The sequence below is a fragment of the Enhydra lutris genome, unplaced genomic scaffold (assembly GCF_002288905.1).
Source record: "Enhydra lutris kenyoni isolate GAN:26980312 unplaced genomic scaffold, ASM228890v2 scaffoldscaffold36, whole genome shotgun sequence".
Classification (NCBI taxonomy): domain Eukaryota; kingdom Metazoa; phylum Chordata; class Mammalia; order Carnivora; family Mustelidae; genus Enhydra; species Enhydra lutris.
In genome coordinates this window covers 16,981,558-17,003,438 of record NW_019154120.1, presented here as the reverse complement: position 1 = coordinate 17,003,438, position 21,881 = coordinate 16,981,558, and the positions used below count along the sequence as shown (strand labels likewise).

At 44.0% G+C, this 21,881-nt stretch overlaps 1 protein-coding gene across 1 annotated transcript in view; it reads left to right on the top strand.

The window, feature by feature from the left end:
- The first annotated feature begins 3,810 nt into the window (after window positions 1–3,810).
- LOC111154317 (O-acyltransferase like protein-like) overlaps window positions 3,811–21,881 on the top strand; it is a 64,248-nt gene continuing 46,177 nt past the window's right edge. Inside the window, exons 1-2 of the mRNA XM_022513834.1 lie at window positions 3,811–3,967; window positions 21,728–21,867. Of these exons, the coding sequence (XP_022369542.1) occupies window positions 3,811–3,967; window positions 21,728–21,867 (297 nt within the window). The remainder of the gene's footprint in view (window positions 3,968–21,727; window positions 21,868–21,881) is intronic.

Below are 21,881 nucleotides of genomic sequence, written 5' to 3'. Positions count from 1 at the left end.
AGGCTGATCCTTACTCTCGTCGGGGAAGACAAATCCTGTTTCCTCAAAGCCAGGGCCGGATGGAGAGCGGCTGACTGCTCTTTCCTGGAGAGCGGGTTGCGTGAATAAAATGACTGTGGCATTAAGAACAGCAGCTGCTGGGCTCCTGGGTGGCTCAGTGGGTTAAAGCCTCTGCCTTCGGCTCAGGTCGTGATCTCGGGGTCCTGGGATCGAGCCCCACATCGGGCTCTCTGCTCAGCAGGGAGCCTGCTTCCTCCTCTTTCTCTCTCTCTCTCCCTCCGCCTGCCTCTCTGCCTACTTATGATCTCTGTCTGTCAAATAAATAAATGAAAATCTTTAAAAAAAAAAAAAAGAAGAAGAACAGCACCGCTGACTGCTGCCGCCTCGGGAAACGATAAAGACCTGCTTTCTGGAAGGGAACGTGTTATTTACTTTCAGGTCCTATTTTTACACTCAACATATTGTGTTGCATGAAACAGGTGCCTACACGTGTCTTCATAAGATAACCAAGTCTCCTTGAACTTTGATCAGTCATGATTTTATTTCTCAGGGATGGGGACAAACATTCGAAGGGTCCCAAGCTATGAAGTACCCAAAAATCAGATTCTTTTTTTCCTTTTTACCTCAGTGGTATTTTAAAAGTCATTTTAGACGGTTTTTATTCCTAATGATTAAAGCATGGGTGTGTGTTATGCTCATTACGTTTTTTTTCTGCCAGTTGACAGAAGGTAGAGTATTTAACACTGAATTCTAAGAGCTGTACCATTCCCAGTTTCAGTGATATAGACCGTTGACAATGGAGTTGGAAATCAATTCAGGTGTCAGACATTTCTCCTTTTTTTTAAAGATTAAAACAATTTTTTTTAAAGTAATCTGTATACCTAATGTGGGGCTTGGACCTACAGCCCCAAGATCAAGTGTCCCAGGCTCCACCGACTCAGCCAGCCCCAGTTTAGTCATTCCTAAATATTCAAATTACCTAAACCTCTAGGGTTGGGACACCTGCCCACCTTTTTTTTTTTTTTAACATAGGAAAATCGTTAAGCCCAGGAGATGCGTTTGGAGCCGAGAGCTCTGAGATGAGATCCTCTTTGTTTAGGACTCAGGAGGTCTCACTTCATGTTAGGAAACAGCTTCGTGAGGCAGGATGATTTTATGATTTCACAGATGGGGAAACGGAAGTAGTCAACCACTGAACCTTTTTTTCTGGTGCTAAATTAGGTCCCCTTTTTAATGGAAATTGCTGCTTTCTCTAGGTGGTTCCATGTTGAATGTTATCTTTCTCTCTCTCTCTCTCTCTTTTTTTTTTTGTATGACCTTTCCATTTCTGCTTCAATTTAAGAACTGCTGTGGAGGGTTGCCTGGGTGGCTCAGTGTGTTAAGCCTCTGCCTTCAGCTCAGGTCATGATCTCAGGGTCCTGGGATCAAGCCCCGCATCAGACTCTCTGCTCAGCAGGGAGCCTACTTCCTCCTCTCTCTCTGTCTGCTTGTGATCTCTGTCTGTCAAATAAATAAATAAAATCTTTAAAAAAAAAAAAAAAAGAACCGCTGTGGAGGTGCGTGGTGACAGTCTAATGCATTCGTGACAGAAAGTAATTTTGAAGGGAGACTCAGAGGGTTTCAAGGTCAGAGAAGAGCTTCAAGGTCATTTGTTTAGGAACCATTTGATGACGGAGCTCTTCTCTAACAGCCTGATGCAGTGTTTATCCAACACTTGAGCACTTCCAAGGTTGGAAACATCTAGAACCTTTGAAAGAGCCCAGTTCATCTTTGGGTAGGTTTGGCTCCTAGAAAGTTCTTTTTTTATTGTTTTAAGACTTTCCCTTTGTAACTTGGATCTAATGATCTACTTTTTCAAGGACCTACTTGAAATCTTTTTTTCTTTAGTCCAATAGACAATAACAGTAAGTGGCCACAACAGTTATTGTTTATTAAGGGTCTACTATAGGCCACCATGAAGTACCCTGGGGTATGCATTGTCTGGGTGTCTGGTGTATATATTACACCAGGAGTGCGGGGTGGGGAGGCACTTAGAATATAAACCTGTAGCTAATATCTTTTAAGTACTTATGATAGGCCAGATGTTCTCCTAGTACTTTAAATGTATTTACTTAAATCTCAAAATAACTCCAAGGGGTTGAGACTATTGTTCTCCTAATTTTCCAGATGAAGTAAGTGAGGCAGAGAGACTGCCGTAGGTCCCACAGTTAATGTCAACTTTGTTCTTAGCTACGACATAAATTGCCTCTCAAAAAATTATGGGGGGATGGAAAGGCACAGTGCCCACCTTCATGGGGCTTCCAGGCTGCAGGAGAGGGAGACACAGAAGTGGACAGTCTTCGGAGGAAGGAGGTAAAATTGTCTATAAAGGCAATGAGGGAGCACAGAGAACAGGCACCTCTCCTCCCCTACGGTGAAGCCCAGGAGGACTTCCTGGAAGAGCCAACACCTCCTTCGGAGCAGGAAGGTAATGCCCAGAAGGGGTGGGCTCTGAGAAGGGCACCGGGGACAGGGAGCCCAGCATGAGCAAAGGAACAGAGGTGAGAGACCGTGGAGTTTATGCAATAGAGGGTGTTCTGGTCTGAGTGTTTGTGTTCACCCCCCAAACCCATATGTTGAAATCCTAAGCCCCAGAGATGATGGTATTTGGAAGGGGGGCCTCTAAGCATGGAGGCTCTGAGGGTGGAGACTTTGTAATGGGATTTGTGTCTTTATCAAAGAGACACCAGAAAGGCCCCTTGTTGCCTCTACCTTGTGAGATCACAGGGAGGAGGCTCTAGCCACGACCCTGGAAGAGGGTCTTCACCAGAATGTGACCATGTTGGAGCCTTGATCTTGGACTTCCCAGCCTGGAGAACCATGAGAAATGAATTTTTGTTCAAAACATGCAGTCTGGGGTGTTTTGTTATAGCGGTCCCAACAGACTCAGACCAAGGGTGGGGGGCTGGGATGCTGGAGGTTGCTGTAAAGCCAGTGAGCAGGAAATACAACTGAGTCACGAACACCCACACTTGTGGATGTGCGCTGGCTGTGTAAATAAGGTTCACATCACATTTTCAATGTAGTTCGGGAGGTTCCTATTTAAAGAAAGCCTTTCTGGAAGGAGAACATTTACACCAAGAGGAATCCAGAGCTACACATTTGATGTTTTCTTAAAGTAGATGAACACCGTTACCATGGTCTTTTGTACAGCATCATTTCCATCTCAGGATGTGTGTCTAAGCCCCGACGTGAGGCTGCAGGGGCTCATTTGTCCTACTGCAGAGCTGTCTCTTTCCGTGGGGGAGTTCACGACTCCCACGCCATCATCACGTTCAAGTTCGGAGGACGCAGTCACAGATGCAGAAGATACCCAGATGATCCCGAAGAAGCCCTTCTCTGCTTTTGGTTTATCTGAACGTGCCATAGGTCAGATTCTTAATCATTCCTGGAAAATACCCAGTATTGCCACTTAACATCCTCCGTGTATCTTTTAAATCCAGAGATAGACACAAGACATCCAGCTCTGGACAAACCAGCCCACCCGGGTTAGGCGGCAGCGTTAATCTGCGGAGCTAAAGGAAGCCAGGTGGCCAGCGGCCCCCACATCCGCAGCGTAAGTTTAGTGAACAATAACAAGTTGTGTATAAATCGGTTTCCATGGTTTGTTCATCTCAGCGGCTTTGCAGGTGGCTGAGGACACATAGCTTATCTCTGCATGTTAAGGAGTGAGCCTTGCCACATTGCCCCCAGCATATTAGAGACGAGGGTTTCATAAATATAAGGCTCTTTGTCTTAGAGGGGAGTTTTACCCTGGCAGGTTAAGGGACAATGATGGTCCTGACTTTATTATTTTGTCTGCTGTCTTTTCTGTCTCAATTACCTTTTGCGTTTCCCACAGGAAACATTTCTCTCAAATGCATGCGAGACACTGATGAATTCCTTTCCGATTTGAATTCAGTGGAGCCCAAAGAATACGCTCTAAGAAGTAAGTAGGTTTTTCTGTCCTATTGGGTAGGCGAATACAGGGAAATTGGAGGTTTGTGCTGGGAGAATTCTAGAAAAACTCTTGATAATTAAAAACAGAACCAAAGAGGGAAGGCAAGATGAGCCTCAATTTATAAATTGCTCCAGGAATCAAGGAGGGAGGAGGAATTTTTATTGCACAAGGGCAAGGGAGGAAGTGGTATTTAATTTAGCCAGAAGGAATTTCATGAGGACCGACCTCTTAGTAATGAGAACTGTTTATAAATTGTAAGATGCTGTTTACTATGATCGAAGTTGGTAGCATTTTACTGTCTTATGAGATAACTTACTGATTTCTTTTTCTAGAAGTTTAGTCTGCTTTAGATAATGATAGGGACCAAGTTTTACCCATTATGTATTTGACAATAAATTCTGAGGAGTGTGTTGGTGAAGGCACTGGCCCACACTGGAAGAAGTTTGACTCTAGCCAAAGCCCTTTCCATGTCATAGGCCGCCATAATTTATTTTTTGTTAGTTTCCCCGAATTATTCTCATAACTAAAGGAACACATACCTTCCTGCCAAAAAGGGGCAGGAAATCAGATTCTTTTTTCAGTGGGGTAACCTCTCCTGGAGAATGATTCATTGTGGATGCTGAAGGAAACCACTAACAAGAAGCAACAGTAAAAACTCAACTCTTTCCAAAGCCAGAGAAACCATCATAGCAATTTCCATTTGCATTTGAACACAGGACTAATTTATTGTGAGTTGGAAAAGAGTAGCAAATACACATCATACAGAGAGATGAAAACTTGCTCTAGTATGGGGGAATTCAAAATAGCATATGATTGGAAGTAATTGCCATTTGACACTGGATTATATGTCCTGACATTTAATGCGACATTGGAAAACATATAAATCCAACTAATTCAATGGCCGTCTTCAAATCCCATTTTAGAACTGATGATGTTTTGTTAGAACGCTTGCCGAAACCAAGCGGGGAACATTCTGACAAACCCGGGCCAAACATACAGGCCAAGAAAACCACAGGGTGCAGGGACTGGCTGATACTGCCGGTGATGAGGTGGTGGGGCATGATGTCATTTTTAGTCACACAGCAGTGTTGACACTCCATTCGCCTTACAAGTCACTCTAGTCATGTTCCAAAATATTCCGTCTGTAGTGGCTTGGAAATGGAAAATCTTTTTTTTTTTTTTTTTTTTTTTGGTGAAAAAAGTTTCCCAAAGGTGAATGGTCCAAGAAAGAATAAAATGATTTATATAAATGGGACACATGACTATCAGTTAATTTGATAGATGAATACTATGTGTAGTTGTTGCAATCGATTTGCTTTCTTGCGTACCAGAAAACACCGATGCTGTTGCTTTTGACATTTTGCCTGAGAATCTTGAGCACAGAGCGTGGTTCTGACCGTCCTTCTCAGTCTGGTTTTCCTGACCGTATGTGGATGGAGAAATGAGGAGTCGATATTTAGAGAGCACTTTTCCGCGGAGGATGACTCCCAGCCTGCGTGAGGGTCGTCCTAATGAGTCCCAACAGCCCCACGCTGAGCAGGGAGTTTCCTCTATTATGAGGAAAGGGAGCCACAGCGATGTAAAATACTTTGCCCCAAATAAGTGGGAGGTAGAATCTGAGCCCAGGTTATTGGATTCCCAGGTTTGCACTTACAATCACTGCCTAAAATAAGCAACGAGACAAATAAGAAAAGAACACGGCAAAAAGGAATAAAGCAGAACCACACAGGCCAAAGTCTGTGGGGGGCACTATGCAGAAAGAACAAAGAAAGTGGTAGAAGAATACATGTGGGGTATAAAGGGGTCAGCCGTGAAATCAAGCTGCTGGGTTGCTCAGGGAGACAGGTGTATGTCTGACAGACAGTGGAAAGAGACGCGTGAGACCGATGATTTCCAAATCGGGCTGGTCCGGCTCGGGGTATGACTGGGGTCATGAAATGATGAGTCACGTTTCACTTTTTAAGCTGGGCGATAGTAACATAGGTGTTTCTTATTTTCTTCTTTATGCCTTTTTAACATATTGAATTGTCATACAAGCATGTGTTAAAGCTCCATTGCCACCCCCAAGCCCAGAGAGGATGGAGGCAGGACCTCAGGTAATGGGTGGGGGTCTGAGACATCCAGTGGGGAGAGAGGGTTGGGGGCACTCAGGCAGGGAGGTTTGGTCTTGAGGGAGGGAGTGGGAGTCGTGGCTGTTCAGAGCAGGGGAGAGAATGACCTTAGAGCCAGCTGGGGGGAGGTGGGGTGGGGAGGGCTACGTTAATGATTGTGGACATGGACGTGGCTAGAGGGACAAGTTTGGTGCCCGGATTCTAAACCTGAGTCTCTTGCTTTCCGCCGTCCTTTTCCATTTGCTTTCCAATGCGTGTCCTTCATCTTAAAGGGAGCAAATCCATTAAACACTATCTGTGTGTTTTGATTTTTGGGTCACTGGATTATATGTCCCGACATTTAATGCGACATTGGAAAACATATAAATCCAACTAATTCAATGGCCATCTTCAAATCCCATTTTAGAACTGATGATGTTTTGTTAGGAACATCTTGGGTCACCATCTGATCTTATCCCTCTTTTGTTGCTAAAGCCCTCAGGCCAGCATTCTGGCCCCTTTCCTTCTCCTTTTTTTTTTTTTTTTTTGGTTGTTTCTTATTTTGTTTCTAAACCCCATAATCCACAGCAATCTACATTTAGTCTCCTATCACATACAACCTCGCCCCCTAAAAGACCTCTGTCTTCCTCCCTCCTGGCTAATCATTTCCCCCCTTCCATGGCCTTTCTCCTTGAGTGGGATGGTGTTATCTGCCTTCCTCCTTATATGCACCCATTTCTAACTCAGAGGCGGTCCCTTGTCTGGGATGTCCTTCCTCCACCGCAATCACTCCTCTCTCTCTTCTCAGTTCTCCCCCTACCCGAACCCCTGCACCTACCCACCTGTTTCTTTCCTCATTGCACTTTTCTGGTAAATGAGGCACATTTTAGAGAGAGGCTGCTGACCCACAGACAGCGTGCTAGGCTGATCGTCCAGCCGCCTGCGTCCGCCCAGAGCCAGTTGTGTGTCTGGCCTCACCCAAGCGATGTTACTTTGCTAAACGACTTACCCCACCTGTGGAATGGGGAGGCTGTGTTTCTCAGATTCTGACAATCTGCAGCAGCTTTAAAGATGTCTTGATTCCTTTGCCCGGGGGTCCACTCCAGCCGGTCTGCACAGGCTCACAAGAGCCGTCTGTTAAATTTTCAAGCTGGTTGTCAAAGGCAGTTACTTTTAAGAGTTGAATCATTGGAGTTGACAAATTACTGTAAGAACAGAAGTAATGACTACTCAAAATTCATCACTTCCTTGTTTTATTACGTTACTCCTATTGGTACTCTTGAAGTTACTCGTGTCGACTGTGACCGAATGGTGGGAAGGGTGGAAACACGCTGCTGGGCATGTGGTCTGCCAGCCTCACGTTCATGGCCATCAGGCTGGGGGCTGGAAGTCAGCCGTGGCTGAAGTGTATTCACCATGGAAGTTGGCCATCACCCCAGGTCAGGGCTTGATTTAGTGTTTTTGTTGGCTGTCTGGACATCTAAGAAATTGATGGAGAAAACGTTACAAGTGCAAATTCAACTTGAAGTGTCATAGGTCCATGGCCATTACATTGTAAGTAGCGCTTGCAATCTGTCCTCCAACTCGGCAAAAACGTTGCTCACATCATTGACAGTTGAGTGAAGTTCTGACATACAACCTTCTGGTTTCCCATCCGTATTACTCATTAACATGGGATGAAAATATCACCCGATGATCATGCTGGGACTACACTCATCGGTCAATGGAAACTAGGGGTTCGCTATAGATACGTGAGTTTGCAAACATCAGTGGAAGCCTTCTGGGAGACTCAGTTGGCTCTATGTGGACTTGATAATAAGGAGTATTGTTGATTTCATAACTATTTGTAATTTGCATGTATTATGGGCTTAGTTGTGTTCTCCCAAAATTCCATGTTGAAGTTCTAACCCTAGTACTTTATTTTAGAATGGGACTCTATTTGGGGGTAGGTCTTTAAGGAGATCTTAAATGAGGTAGGATGAGGTGATGAGAGTGGGTCTTAATCTCATCTGACTGGTGCCCTTATGGGAAGAGGACATGAGGACACAGACACACTCACAGAAGGACCAAAGGAAGACACAGGGAGATGATACCCAACCACAAGTCAAGGAGAGAGGACGCGGAAGAAACCTACCCTGTTGACACCTGGCTCTTGGACTTCTGAGTCCAGGACTATGAGGAAATCCATTTCCTTTGTTTAATCCACTTCATCTGTGGTGTTTCCTCATGGCGGCCCGAGCACGTTAATACAGCGTGCTATACATCGTTTACATCAGTATAACTTATAATAATCTCTCTATATTGTAAACGTACACATTCTTGTTTGGGGCAGAGCGCAGCTTATCAGACATTTACCACCACTGCCATAGCCCCCCTTCCCCAACTGCTAGCTGAGCCTCTAGGAGCTGGATCTGAGGATCTGAATTTCAAGGAAGCTTCTTGTACGAATTTTGATCATTGTGATGGTTAGTTGAAAATAGGGCCATTTACTGGTGATTGCTGGTAAAAACGTAAGTCAGACAAGTTACCAAAAGGAGACACAAACTCAACCCCCTTGTATTAGTCTATTAGGCCTGCTGTAACAAAGTACACGTACTGAGGGACTTAAACAAGAGGAAATTAATTTTCTCACAGTTCAGGAGGCTGGAAGGTCAAAATCAAGGTGCCAGAAAGGTTGGTTTCCTCTGAGACTTCTGTCCTTGACTTGCAGATGGCAGATGACACCTTCTCCTTGGTGTCACTCTGAATGTACAGATATCAGTGTTATTGGACACTAGTCAGACAGGATTAGGCCCCACCCTAACAGCCTTGTTTTCACTTAATCACCTCTTTTATTGCTTTTATTATTATTATTTTGGGGGGGAGAGAGAGAGAGGTGGGAGGGGCAGAGGGACTCCGAGAGAGAATCTTTTTTTTTTTTTTAAGATTTTATTGATTTATTTGTCAGAGAGAGTGAGTGAGTGCACAAGCAGTTGGAGCAACAGAGAGAGAGGGAGAATCAGGCTCCCTGCTGAGCAGGGAGCCTGATGCAGGACTCGATCCCAGGATCCCAAGATCATGACCTGAGCTGAAGGCAGACGCTTAACCCACTGAGCCACCAGGTGTCCCCGAGAGAGAGAATCTTAAGCAGACTCCACACTTGGTGCGGAGCCTGACACGGGGCTCCATCTCATGACCTGAGATCATGACCTGAACCAAAATCAAGAGTCAGGTGCTTAACTGACTGAGCCACCCGCATGTCCCTAACCACCTTTTTTATTGATTGATTGATTGATTGATTGATTGATTTTAAAGATTTTATTTATTTATTTGACAGACAGAGATCACAACTAGGCAGAGAGGCAGGCAAAAAGAATGAGGAGGAGGAGGCAGGCTCCCCGCTGAGCAGAGAGCCTGATGCGGGGCTCGATCCCAGGACCCTGGGATCATGACCTGAGTCGAAGGCAGAGGCTTTAACCCACTGAGCCACCCAGGCGCCCCAACTAACCACCTTTTTTAAAAAAGACGCTAACTCCAAGGATAGTGACAGGCTGAGATACTCAAGTTTAGGGTAGCAGATGAATATTGGGGAAAATATTCAGTTCAACTCGTAACACCCTGTAAAGCCCATTTTGGACTTCTAAACTCCAGAACCGTAAGATAATACACATACGTTGTTTTAAGCCACAAAGTTCTGGTAATTTGTTCCAACAGCCATAGGAAACTCCTACAGACCTGCAGGAAGCTCACTTCTATTTGTCTAGCCACAAAGCTCAGTGACCACATTGCTTGCTGTTTGTCCTATCCTTTCGCTCTATCACCACTTTCCCTTCTGTGCCCCCACATCTCCTTGTTTTCTTGCTGTGTGTTAAATATTGGACTATACTGTGGAATGGTGAATTTATAGAATTTAGAGACTATGTCCTAGATCTAGAATTTAGTGAATAAATCCTTATTAATGTATACCTAAAGATGGAGAGGACTCTATAGATCCATCTATCCCAACGGCTGGGATCCAAATTAGGAGTGAGGCAGGAATAGAATCTCTCTCAGAGTCTCCAAAAGGGACCACCCCCACGGACCCCGTGATTTCAGACGTCCGATCTCCAGCTCTGTGGCACAACACACGTCTGTTGTTATAAGTCACCCAGTTTGTGGAAGTTAGGACAGCACTGGGAAACGAATACAGAAACCTATGGCAACCCAACACACCCTCCAGATTAAAAAAGTATGCATCTATTCCTGAGATGAAAAGCAAAACAGACAAAATAAGTGGTTTCTGGTAGATCCCGAAACTCGTTTTCTTTGCGATGTAACAGCCCGCCCATGACCATTTCATAAGATCGACCTGGACGATTTATAACACCATCTTCAACAGAGGACTTTCAGGGGACGCTGTTTATATGGAATTAAAACTGTGCTCAGCAAAGCGAGCCCTCTCACCCCGCCGGTTCACATGATGCCCTCGTGTTCCTGCACTTAATTCCTCAGGGACAAATTGGGAGAGCTCTGGTTCCCAAGCAGCCTACAGGGCTTTTCATTTCCTGTTTTCACTAATCTCATAACATCCCTGAAATCATCCCCAAGCAGCTATTTATGCTTTAAAAAAATTTTAACCCCTCAAGTCCCTTCTCCCTGGTCCCCATGTCAAGTTTCTCAGCCCACCCTGATGGCCGGGCTACTGAGTTTCCCTCTCTGATAAGTTACTCCCTCTGGCTTCATCTTTCATCTCTCAGAATGATTACTTCTTGTCTCCTCCCTGTGTCTCATCTTCTTTCCTGGAAGGCAAGGCCCATGCTTTTATACCCTGTTGTAGGGGGCGAGCTATAGGCAGGTTCTCACCGCGTAGGCTAGCAGTCACTGGTCCCAGCTGAGCATTTGTTCTCTTGTTATCATTGGAGGATGGACCATCAACTTGATCTGGATTCTCAGACGTTGCCTCTTTTTGTGTCTGGTCGTCAGTCTGGAGAGTATTTTCCTCCCTCCGTGCTGGAGCGAGGCACAGAAAAATTGCCGAAACAAATAAAATCTTATAATAGAGAAAGGGTGACAGAGTGGCATCCACTGAAATGTCTGGCGGGGCTGGATTTCAGACACATCCAGGCTGTGATAGGCTGAAGCATGGCCCCCCAGATGACATTGACATTCTCATGCCTGAGACTTGTGAACGTGACCTCCTATGGGGGGAGATTAGATACCCAGAGGGGAAGGTGATGTGACCATAGAGGCAGATATCAGAGTGATGAGGTCACAAGCCAAGGGATGCCAGCAGCTGTTAGCAGCTGGAAGGGGCAAGGAACAGGTTCTCTCCTGGAGCCTCCAGAAGGTGTGTGGCCCTGCTGACATCTTGATTTCTGCCCAGTGATACTGATTTTGGACTTCTGGCCTCCAAAATTGTGAGAGAACAAATATCTGTGGCTTTAAGCCACCGAGTATGTAGGGATTTGTTATAGCAGTAACAGGCAATGAACACGCCTGCTATTCTTGGTCTCCAAGTCCAAGATTAATAGTTGACCAGACAAGGGGGAGTACCAGAAGGTGTTTGTAAAAAGCTGCTTTAGGAACTTCCAATATCATATTGATAGCACACGCAGATCTCTTACTTACAAGCAAGGAGATGTCCGGCAACAGACGGCTGGCATTTTATGTGTATGCCCTGTAGCATCAGCTATAGCACAAGGACTGTTCAATTTTTTGTTCAATCCTCATTTTAAAAATTCTCCAGTGTAACACAGGGATCTGGTAGGTGCTTCATAAATATTTGCTGATGATGCTGTAGATGATCGTTACTTTCAGGATTTATTTGTGGCTTAGCATTCTAGGAGCTTCTGCTGCCTTCAACTTCATGGTATCAGGGCATCGATATTTTAAAATATAGGACCACTGGCCAGGGTCTGTCTTTCCTCCTTTCAAACACAGAAATTAATCAGCTCCACAGTTTAAATCTGCCTGTTATCCCCATCACGTGAGAAAGCCTACCTGTCTGCCAATTAGCCCAGCGGAACTGAAATGAGTTTTCATCTTTTGGAAACAAAAACTTGAAACAACGGCCATGTGATCTGAAGTAGCAGGTGGGATTCGTCCTTCGTTTCTTCTGTGCCTCCCTCCCAAGACAATCACGACGTATTCTTATTTGCATGGCGCCTGTGGCCCAGCATCTCGGGTTCCTGACAGAAACCAATTAATGCAGGAGGCAAGGAAAGGGCAACATGTCCATTTGAGGTCATAATCAGAAAGGAAGCAAATGCAATTGAAATTTACATGCATCCAAAATAACCTCAGCCAGAAAACCATAAATCCAATCAGTTTAGAAAGCAGAACACCAACTGGAAAAAAAAAAAGTGGAATTTGATCTTCTCAAGTGAATAATTGGATATCTCTCTGTATTAGTCCTTTAGAGTTTTATCGAAGGGTAAAGTCAGGCTCAGTATTGACATCGTTCTTGTTTTTATCTCCTTGGACTCTTATAGTTCCAGATCCTTAAACTTCAGGCTACAGCATTTGGGATACTCAGTGACAGAGAAAGGAATCAGGAATCATGTAGCTTATCTCTAATAAAGACACTCAGTTTTTTTAAGTTGTTCCTGGGTTTCTTGACACATGGAGGACCTCAAAATACATTCATGGAGCTGGATTTGGGACATTTCAGTTTAATTTTTTCAAGGTTTAACTCAATCCAACAAATGTTTTCTGAGCTCCTCCTCTGAGATATCCATTAATGGAAATAGGACTCGTCCCTCACGTGGGAGACGGACAGGCGAACCATTACACTCCTTTTAGCGTGATAGACCAAGGCAGAGTCTAGATTGCTTCCCAGGGGAGACCATCCTTCTGCCAAGACCCAAAGGATGATTCAACATTTGTCAGGCAGACAGGAAGGAAGGACATTCCAGGCAGAAAAACAGACAAGTGCAGGCCTGGTGCGTTCTGTATCATGGAGCAGAGGAAATGGGTGTGGGCGTGGGAGGATGAGCCTGGAGAGGCAGGTCCCGTCACGAAGGACCTCTTAATCCACCCTCAGGAGTCTGGAATTAATGCTAAACATCAGAGCAATTGAGCCTGGCTGTGCAGAGCATCACCTGGGAAAATTTTAAAAAACCAATTAATGCCCAAGCCACACCCCGACCTCATTCTTTGTGAGGGTGAAGCCTGGGTCTTAGTGTTGTTTAAAGATGCCACGGGGGATTCTCATGTCTGCCCGGGCTTGAGAATCACAGCTTTAGATAAGAGGTCTACAGTCTTCAAGGACCAGATAGCAAATACTTCGGTTTTGTGGGCCGCACAACCTCTGTTGCAACCAACGAACCCTGCCTGTATCCAGAACGCAGCGCTAACAACATGTAAGCAAAGGACATACTGTTTTCCTAGAAGATTTTACTTACAAACACAGGACCGCAGTGTGCCAACTTCTACTCTAGATAATGAAAAACCACTGAAGAAGTTTTTTGTAAATATATATTGATTTTTAAAATTTTAAATATTTTATTGTTTGTGTGTTATATTTACTAAATAATATATTAATCTATCCTCACTGTAAAAGAATCAAAACAATCCAGACCAAGTGTAAGTAGTTTTTTTATTCGTTCCCTCAATTCTCAGTCCCCTTCTTGGATAACAGCAGCTATCACTGGGTGTATATCCTTCTAGAAATTTCCAGAACATTCTCCTTACATTTTTATCTACTAGAAAGATATTTTATTTTATAAATTGAAAAATATACTTATTGTTTTTTTTTTTAAAAAGATTTCATGATTTATTTGAGAGGAGAGAGACTATTCGAGCAGAGGGTGGGGAAGAGGGAGACAGAGAGAGACTCTCAAGAAGACTCCCCGCGGAGCATGGAGCCTGACATGGGACTTGATCTCATGACCCTGAGATCATGACCTGAGCTGAAATCAAGAGCTGGCCACTTAACTGACTGAGCCACCCAGACACCCCTGTATTTATTGTTCTTGAACTTCTTTTTTTCCCACAGAATAGTGTGTCTTGGAGACTTTCCCATAGCAACAAATATAGGTCTATCTCATTTTCATTGTCACAGAGCATTGTAAAATATGAAAGTACCACAGTTCATTTAACCTTTTCCTGATAGGGGTTGAACTCTCTGAGATTTCTGACATTAAACAGTTTTCATCCCATAAAATGGAATTTTCATGTGGTTCCACCTAACAGTGTGTGTCTACTTTTTGGCCTTTAGAGGCATTACTGCCATGACCATCTTGCCGCTGCGGCTCGTGTGAGTTTCCCGGGGCAGATTCTGAGATGCTGAATGGCTGGGTCACTGTGGATGGGGATATCAGTTAGGAAGGAGTCTTCGGTTAGACCACAGCCACCAACTCTGGCGAGCTTTGGCTAAAGAGCAGCTTGGTGGCGGACTGAGAGGCAGCTCACAGGATGGAGAGGAAGGCCAGTGAGCTGCTGAGCTCAGCACAGGCCTCTGTCAGGTCCATTCCACCGCCTCCTGGCCGACCACTGGTACACCAACGAAGCCCAGGCTTTGCTTTGGGCCTTGACTTCCTCCACACCAGTGCTGGGAGAGGTTGGACCTCATGTCACAGGGAGTGGGAATGTAGAGTGACAGCAGCGTCTACAGACTCTGTCAGTGTCTGCGGTGACAGGAAATAGCACCTTGACTTCCTGTCAGGACTGTACACGGGGAGCAGTAATGCTCAGGCATCTAGTTTCTGTTCGCAGGGAGGGTAACTTCTAGGAGGCCACAGTGAGAGAACTATTTCTTTATATTCTTACTAATACTGAATTCCACCAACTTTATAATTTTTTAGCCATCAGAGAGGTAGAAAAGAATGGTGTCTAATTGTGGTTTGCTGGGGAGACTGAACTCCTTTCTCATATTTATTGGTTCCTGGGATTTCCTTCCCCAAGAGTTGCCTGTTCATGTCCTTTGCAGGTTTTAAATCAGCTTCTTTGGCTTTTAAGAAATTGCTGATTTGTAAGGGTTCTTTTTATAATCTGAATACAGTGCTTTATCCAAGTGTTTGATAACGGTGAATATGTCCTCTTCTCTGAGAGTTACGTTTAACTTTGTTCATTGTGCCTGGGCACAATTGTGAGGAATGGAGGGATGTGGTCAGTCTTGTAATTCGGACAGTTTAGCTTCAAAGAGGGTCGTTGGCTACGATGACCAAGTAGATACCGGCTCCAAGGTTCTGCGCATGGTGGGAGACAGAGAGCCATACCCAGGGGAGGGAAAAGGGGAGGCTCAATTATTGTCATTACAGCAACAACCTGGAATACTTAGAATCCCTTAAAAGAGGTGAGTGATCCCAGGCACTGGCTGGCCGAGCCCCAGTGGCCCAAGCAGCAGAACTGACCAGAAGAGTCAGGGGCGCAGGGCGGAAGTCAAGTTACCCCTGCTTGCTCATCAAACACTGTTTATCCAGTTCTGGCTGGGAGGTTTAAAGTCATATATCCATATATGGATTTTTTTAAAGGTACACATGTGAGCAGAAGACAGTTCCTTCCATCTAATTTATAGGTTAGCTCTCAGAAATCTAATTATTAATAAAGACAGACACAGAAATGCAGGAAGAGATGCTAAGCTGTACGTGGAGATTTTCTCCCCACTCGTGCTAAGGAATATCATTATCTTCAGTTACAGATAAGAACTTCCATACCAAGCTGACAAATTTTAAAAAGGGTATTTTTGTGTATTTTAGAGGGCAAGAGGTACGGCTTCAGGTCAGGATGGATTTGAACACACAGCTCTGATCCTTACTGGCTAGTTTATTTTATTTATTTTTATTTTTTAAAAAAGAGTTTATTGATTTATTTGACAGACAGAGATCACAAGCAGGCAGAGGCGGGCAGAGAGAGAGAGAGAGACAGGAGAAAGCAGGCTCCCTGCTGAGCAGAGGGCTGGATCCCAGGACTCTGAGACCATGACCTGAGCAGAGGCTTTAACCCACTGAGCCACCCGGGCGCCCCCTTACTGGCTAGTTTAAACACCCAGCTCTGGTTCTTGTGAGCAATTAAGAAGGGGCAGATTTACGTTGCTGTTTACATTATTTATGAACTTTTGCTTCCGTTTATGAATCTGTAAAAGGGAGATTGAAATGATTACTCATAATCTCATAGGATCGTGTGAGGAGTAAAGGAGAGAATGGACCAAAGGCATTCAAAACAGTGCCTGGCACATAATAGGTGCCATATGTTGGTTGTTGTTGGCATGATGTGAGGGTCTGGCTCTGGCAACATAGATCAGACCAAGTAATTTTCAGGGAAAGTGATCAACTATGCCATATATATTAATCAAACTTTAAAGAAAATCCAACTGTATCATAAGTCCTATATTCTTGGCATTAAGGACACTGACTTGAAAAAATATGTGGACCACACCAAGCTGAATTATTGGAACAGATGGTCATCAAATACTGGAATCCAAAGATACCTAGGAATAAACCTAACCAAAGAGGCTAAGAATCCTTACACAGAAAACTATAAAGTACTCATGAAAGAAATTGAGGAAGACACAAAGAAATGGAAAAATGTTCCATGCTCCTGGATTGGGAGAATAAATATTGTGAAAATGTCTATGCTACCTAAAGCAATCTACACATTTAATGCAATTCCTATCAAAGTATGATCCATTTTTTTCAAAGAAATGGAACAAATAATCCTAAAATTTATATGGAACCAGAAAAGACCTCGAATAGCCAAAGGAATATTGAAAAAGAAAGCCAGAGTTGGTGGCATCACAATTCCGGACTTCAAGCTCTATTACAAGCTGTCATCATCAAGACAGCATGGTACTGACACAAAAATAGACACATAGATCAATGGAACAGAATAGAGCGCCCAGAATTAGACCCTCAACTCTATGGTCAACTAATCTTCAACAAAGCAGGAAAGAATGTCCAATGGAAAAAGACAGCCTCTTCAATAAATGGTGTTGGGAAAATTGGACAGCCACATGCAGAAAAATGAAATTGGATCATTTCCTTACACCACACATGAAAATAGACTCAAAATGGATGAAGGACCTCAATGTGAGAAAGGAATCCATCAAAATCCTTGAGGAGAACACAGCAGCAACCTCTTCGACCTCAGCCGCAGCAACATCTTCCTAGGAACATCGCCAAAGGCAAGGGAAGCAAGGGCAAAAATGAACTATTGGGATTTCATCAAGATCAAAAGCTTTTGCACAGCAAAGGAAACAGTTAACAAAACCAAAAGACAACTGACAGAATGGGAGAAGATATTTGCAAATGACATATCAGATAAAGGGCTAGTGTCCAAAATCTATAAAGAACTTAGCAAACTCAACACCCAAAGAACAAACAATCCAATCAAGAAATGGGCAGAAGACATGAACAGACATTTCTGCAAAGAAGACATCCAGATGGCCAACAGACACATGAAAAAGTGCTCTATATCATTCAGCATCAGGGAAATACAAACCAAAACCACAATGAGATATCACCTCACACCAGTCAGAATGGCTAAAATGAACAAGTCAGGAAATGACAGATGCTGGCGAGGATGTGGAAAAAGGGGAACCCTCCTACACTGTTGGTGGGAATGCAAGCTGGTGCAACCACTCTGGAAAACAGCATGGAGTTTCCTCAAAATGTTGAAAATAGAACTACCCTATGACCCAGCAATTGCACTACTGGGTATTTACCCTAAAGATACAAACGTAGTGATCTGAAGGGGCACGTGCACCCGAATGTTTATAGCAGCAATGTCTACAATAGCCAAACTATAGAAAGAACCTAGATGTCTATCAACAGACAAATGGATAAAGAAGATGTGGTATATATACACAATGGAATACTATGCAGCCATCAAAAGAAATGAAATCTTGCCATTTGCGACGACGTGGATGGAACTAGAGAGTATCATGCTTAGCGAAATAAGTCAATCGGAGAAAGACAACTATCATATGATCTCCCTGATATGAGGGAGAGGAGATGCAACATGGGGGGTTAAGGGGGTAGGAGAAGAGTAAATGAAACAAGATGGGATTGGGAGGGAGACAAACCATAAGTGACTCTTAATCTCACAAAACAAACTGAGGGTTGATGGGGGGAGGGGGGCTGGGGGGGTGGGGTTATGGGCATTGGGGAGGGTATGTGCTATGGTGAGTGCTGTGAAGTGTACAAAACTGGCGATTCACAGACCTGTACCCCTGGGGATAAAAATATATTATATGTTTATAAAAAAAAATTAAAAAAAAATACTGGAATCCATGAAAACACAGACTCAGAAGGGCCCTGCGTCTCTCATGTTCCTCCTAATGGTTGCATCGGACATAATTACAGCATAATATAGAGAGAATTGCCATTGGTACAATGTGGGTGGCTAGCTCTATGTCATTTTAACGCATGTGTAGATTGTGTAACCCACACCACAACCAGGACACAGAACTGCCTCTCACCACAAAGATCTCCTTCGTGCTGCTGACATGCGAAACCCCTCCCTCTACTATTGCCAACTCCCAGCAACCAGTTTTATCCATGGTTGTTCCGTGGTTGGTAAGAAGTGTGAAAGCTGCCCAATGCACTTTATGAATTTGATTATAATTTTTATTCCAAAGCTAGAAAAGGGGGAAAAGCAATATAAGAATTGATGAGGAAGAAATAAGTTTGCAATCCTAGTAAGAACGTTTAGCAAATGTGCTGGATTCCGGAGCCTATTACAGAAATCGAGCGCATTTTTCCATGCCAGCAAGAATCAATCAGAAAATATAATTGAAAATAAAACATCAAGGAAAACAGCCAACTGTATGTTTCTAAGAATTGTTTATACAATTTGTTTTAAGATTACCAAGGGAAAATGTAAAATTTCACATAAGGACACAAAAAAAGACTGGAGTAAATTGCATTGACATCCAATGATGGCTTAATACAAAAACGATGTCAATTACCCTCATATAATCTATAAATTTGAAGAAATTTCAATCAGTATCCTAGTTGGATGTTTCAAGGAGCTCAATAAAGTTTATCTGAAATTTTCTGAATACAAATTTTCTGAAATGTATATGAATCCTTAATGGTCTACAATTAACTACCTCAACTTGGAAAAGAAGACTGAAGGCAGGTGCACCTTTGTGTTTCAGTCAGTTAAGCGTCTGCCTTTGGCTCAGGTCATGATCCCAGAGTCCCAGGATCTAGCCCGGCTTTGGGTTTTCCCTGCTTTGTGCTCTCTCTCACTCTGCGTGCTCTCTCTCTCTCTCTTTCAAATGAATAAATAAAATCTTAAAAAAAGAGAAGACGACTAAAGGCAGATATGCAATATACTACAAATCCACAATAATAAAAACCATATGGTCCTGGTGTTAGAACCAGGACTGGCTTCATAGGCCATGTGGCCTTTGCGGTCACACAGGTCCCACACTTCAAAGGGCCCCACATTTGCTTTAAGTGTGATTTGCTGTCACCATCTTGACATTCTTAATAATTTTGAAACAAGAGGCCCTGCATTTTCATTTTGCATTAGCCCTGCCAATTATGTAGCCCATCTTGACCAGAACAAAAGTTGTTGAAAGCCTGGAACAGAAAGCACAGGCTTAGAAGAATGAATTTCTGTCCAGCAAAGGACGCCATGGGTAAGGAACCCACAGATAACCCACCGAGTCTAAGTGTTTTGAGTCTAAGTGTTTTCAGTGACTCAGGTAGATAAGAACCCGTATTTAGACTGACAAGGAGCTCTTCCGCCTCAAGGAGCAAATCCAAAAACAAAACAAACAAACAAAAAACAAAACAAAACAAAAAACCCAAAGAGCAAATCCATCAAAAATGGGCAAAGGAGGGGTGCCTGGGTGGCTTGGTGGGTTATAGCCTCTGCCTTCAGCCCAGGTCATGATCCCAGGGTCCTGGGATCGAGCCCCGCATCGAGCTCTCTGCTGAGCAGAGAGCCTGCTTCCCCCAATCTCTCTCTGCCTGCCTCTTTGCCTACTTGTGGTTTCTGTCTGTCAAATAAATAATAAAATTTTTTAAAAAATGGGTAAAAGATACACATGGGACTTGAGAGAAGAGGAGACGTAAATGGCTGACAATAATATCCTGAGTTCTTTGTAATTAAAGAAATGAAAGTTAAAACAACTGGATAGCATTTTATATATATTTTTAAAGATTTTATTTATGTATTAGAGAGAGAAAAAGCATGTGCAAGCACAAGCGGGGACGGGGCGGGGGAGGGGGAGCAGAGGAGAAGCAGAATCCCAGTGGAGCAGGGAGCCTTACACGGGGCTCCACCCAAAACCCTGAGATCATGACCTGAGCCAAAATTAACCCGTAAGCGAAAGAGCCACCCAAGGGCCCCTGGACAGCATTTTAACCCTCTTCCCCCCCACCCCTCAATAAGCTCTACACTCAACCTGGGTCTTGAACGCACGTCCCTGAGGTCAGGAGTTGTATGCTTTGTTAACTGAGACAGCTAAGCGCCCCTGGAGAGCATTTTATACTCATTCATTGTCAAAAATGACAAAGTTGGATCATGCCAAGACGAGCTAGGGCTCAACATCTCTGGGGAGGGTACATTGGGGGAGTCACTCTGGAGCACAGTCTGATGGGACTTACCAGTATTTGTCTACTCTATGACGCCGCAGTCCCACTGACGGTCGTGTATATGGTGTGCATATCTGAGCTAAAGCCTCACATAGGTCCGTATGGGGACACCCCGGGGGTTCCTGTGGGTTGGAGGCCATCTCTGTGTCTCCCACCCAGGGAACAGTAGTTAGAAGGTCTGAGCATAATGACACCATAAATATAACTTGAATAACATCACAAACGTAGCTCTGAGTGACGGGTGTAGAGACAGGAGATCTGAAGCACAAAATCATTTATATAAATTATAAATACACTTACACAAAACAAGAACACCTACGAATGAGAGGACAGATGTCAAACGTAGGGGGTGGGGTAATGGGGAAACGAGAGAAGAAGGGAGAGATGAAGAAAAATGAAAGGAGGGGCACCTGGGTGGCTCAGTCCGTTAAGTGTCTGCCATGTCGTGATCCAAGGGTTCTGGGATCGAGTCCCACATCAGGCTCCCTGCTTGGTGGGGAGTCTGCTTCCCCCTCTCCTTCTGCCTGCCACTCCCCTGTTTGTACTGTCTCTCTGACAAATAAATAAATAAAGTCTTAAAAAAAAAAAAAACGAAAGGAAGTGAATTATTTTAAGTGAAGGACACGAGGACACATTGGAGCACAAACAAACAGAAAAAGAGCTCTGCGGTACCAGGGTGAAGAGCGCCATTAACCGTGGAGCCTGGTGACTGCTTGGTTCTGCTCCTGAGGGAGGAAAAAAAAATTTAACTGTCTATAATAAGGTCCCACAAAACTGGATAAAAAATTTTAAAGGCTGAGTATTTTCTCCTGGTTGTATGGGGGAGAAAGAAAAGTTACCAATTTTTCGCTACCTCTGCTTACTCCCTCAAAGCATGTGTTATTTAAAAGCATTCAAATGCCTAATTTTTTTTTTCAGGGACAGACCATGCGGCCAACTTGAGAACATACAGCATTGCTCTCCCTCAGGGAGGGCAGGGGCCGTGGGTACAAGACGTGGACTCCCAGAGTGGCATCTAAATCATTTGTCTCTCTTCTTTTTCCGTCATCTCAGACTGATTGCTTTAGGAGGTGGAACTGAGTGCCTAGAAATTCATTTGAAAGTAATACAAGGAAGCTAACCTTGCCCGCTTGTTTTGCTTTGAAATTCAGTGTACGACTCCGCCGGGAAGCTTGGGAGCAACGTCCTGAACGGAAACGTGGACAGGCTGGGATCTTACAGCGAGTGCCTCTCCACCCGTGCTCCCTCTGGGAGTTTCCAAGGCCACTACTGCAAGCTTCACATCCTGCAGGTGAGCGAGGCAGG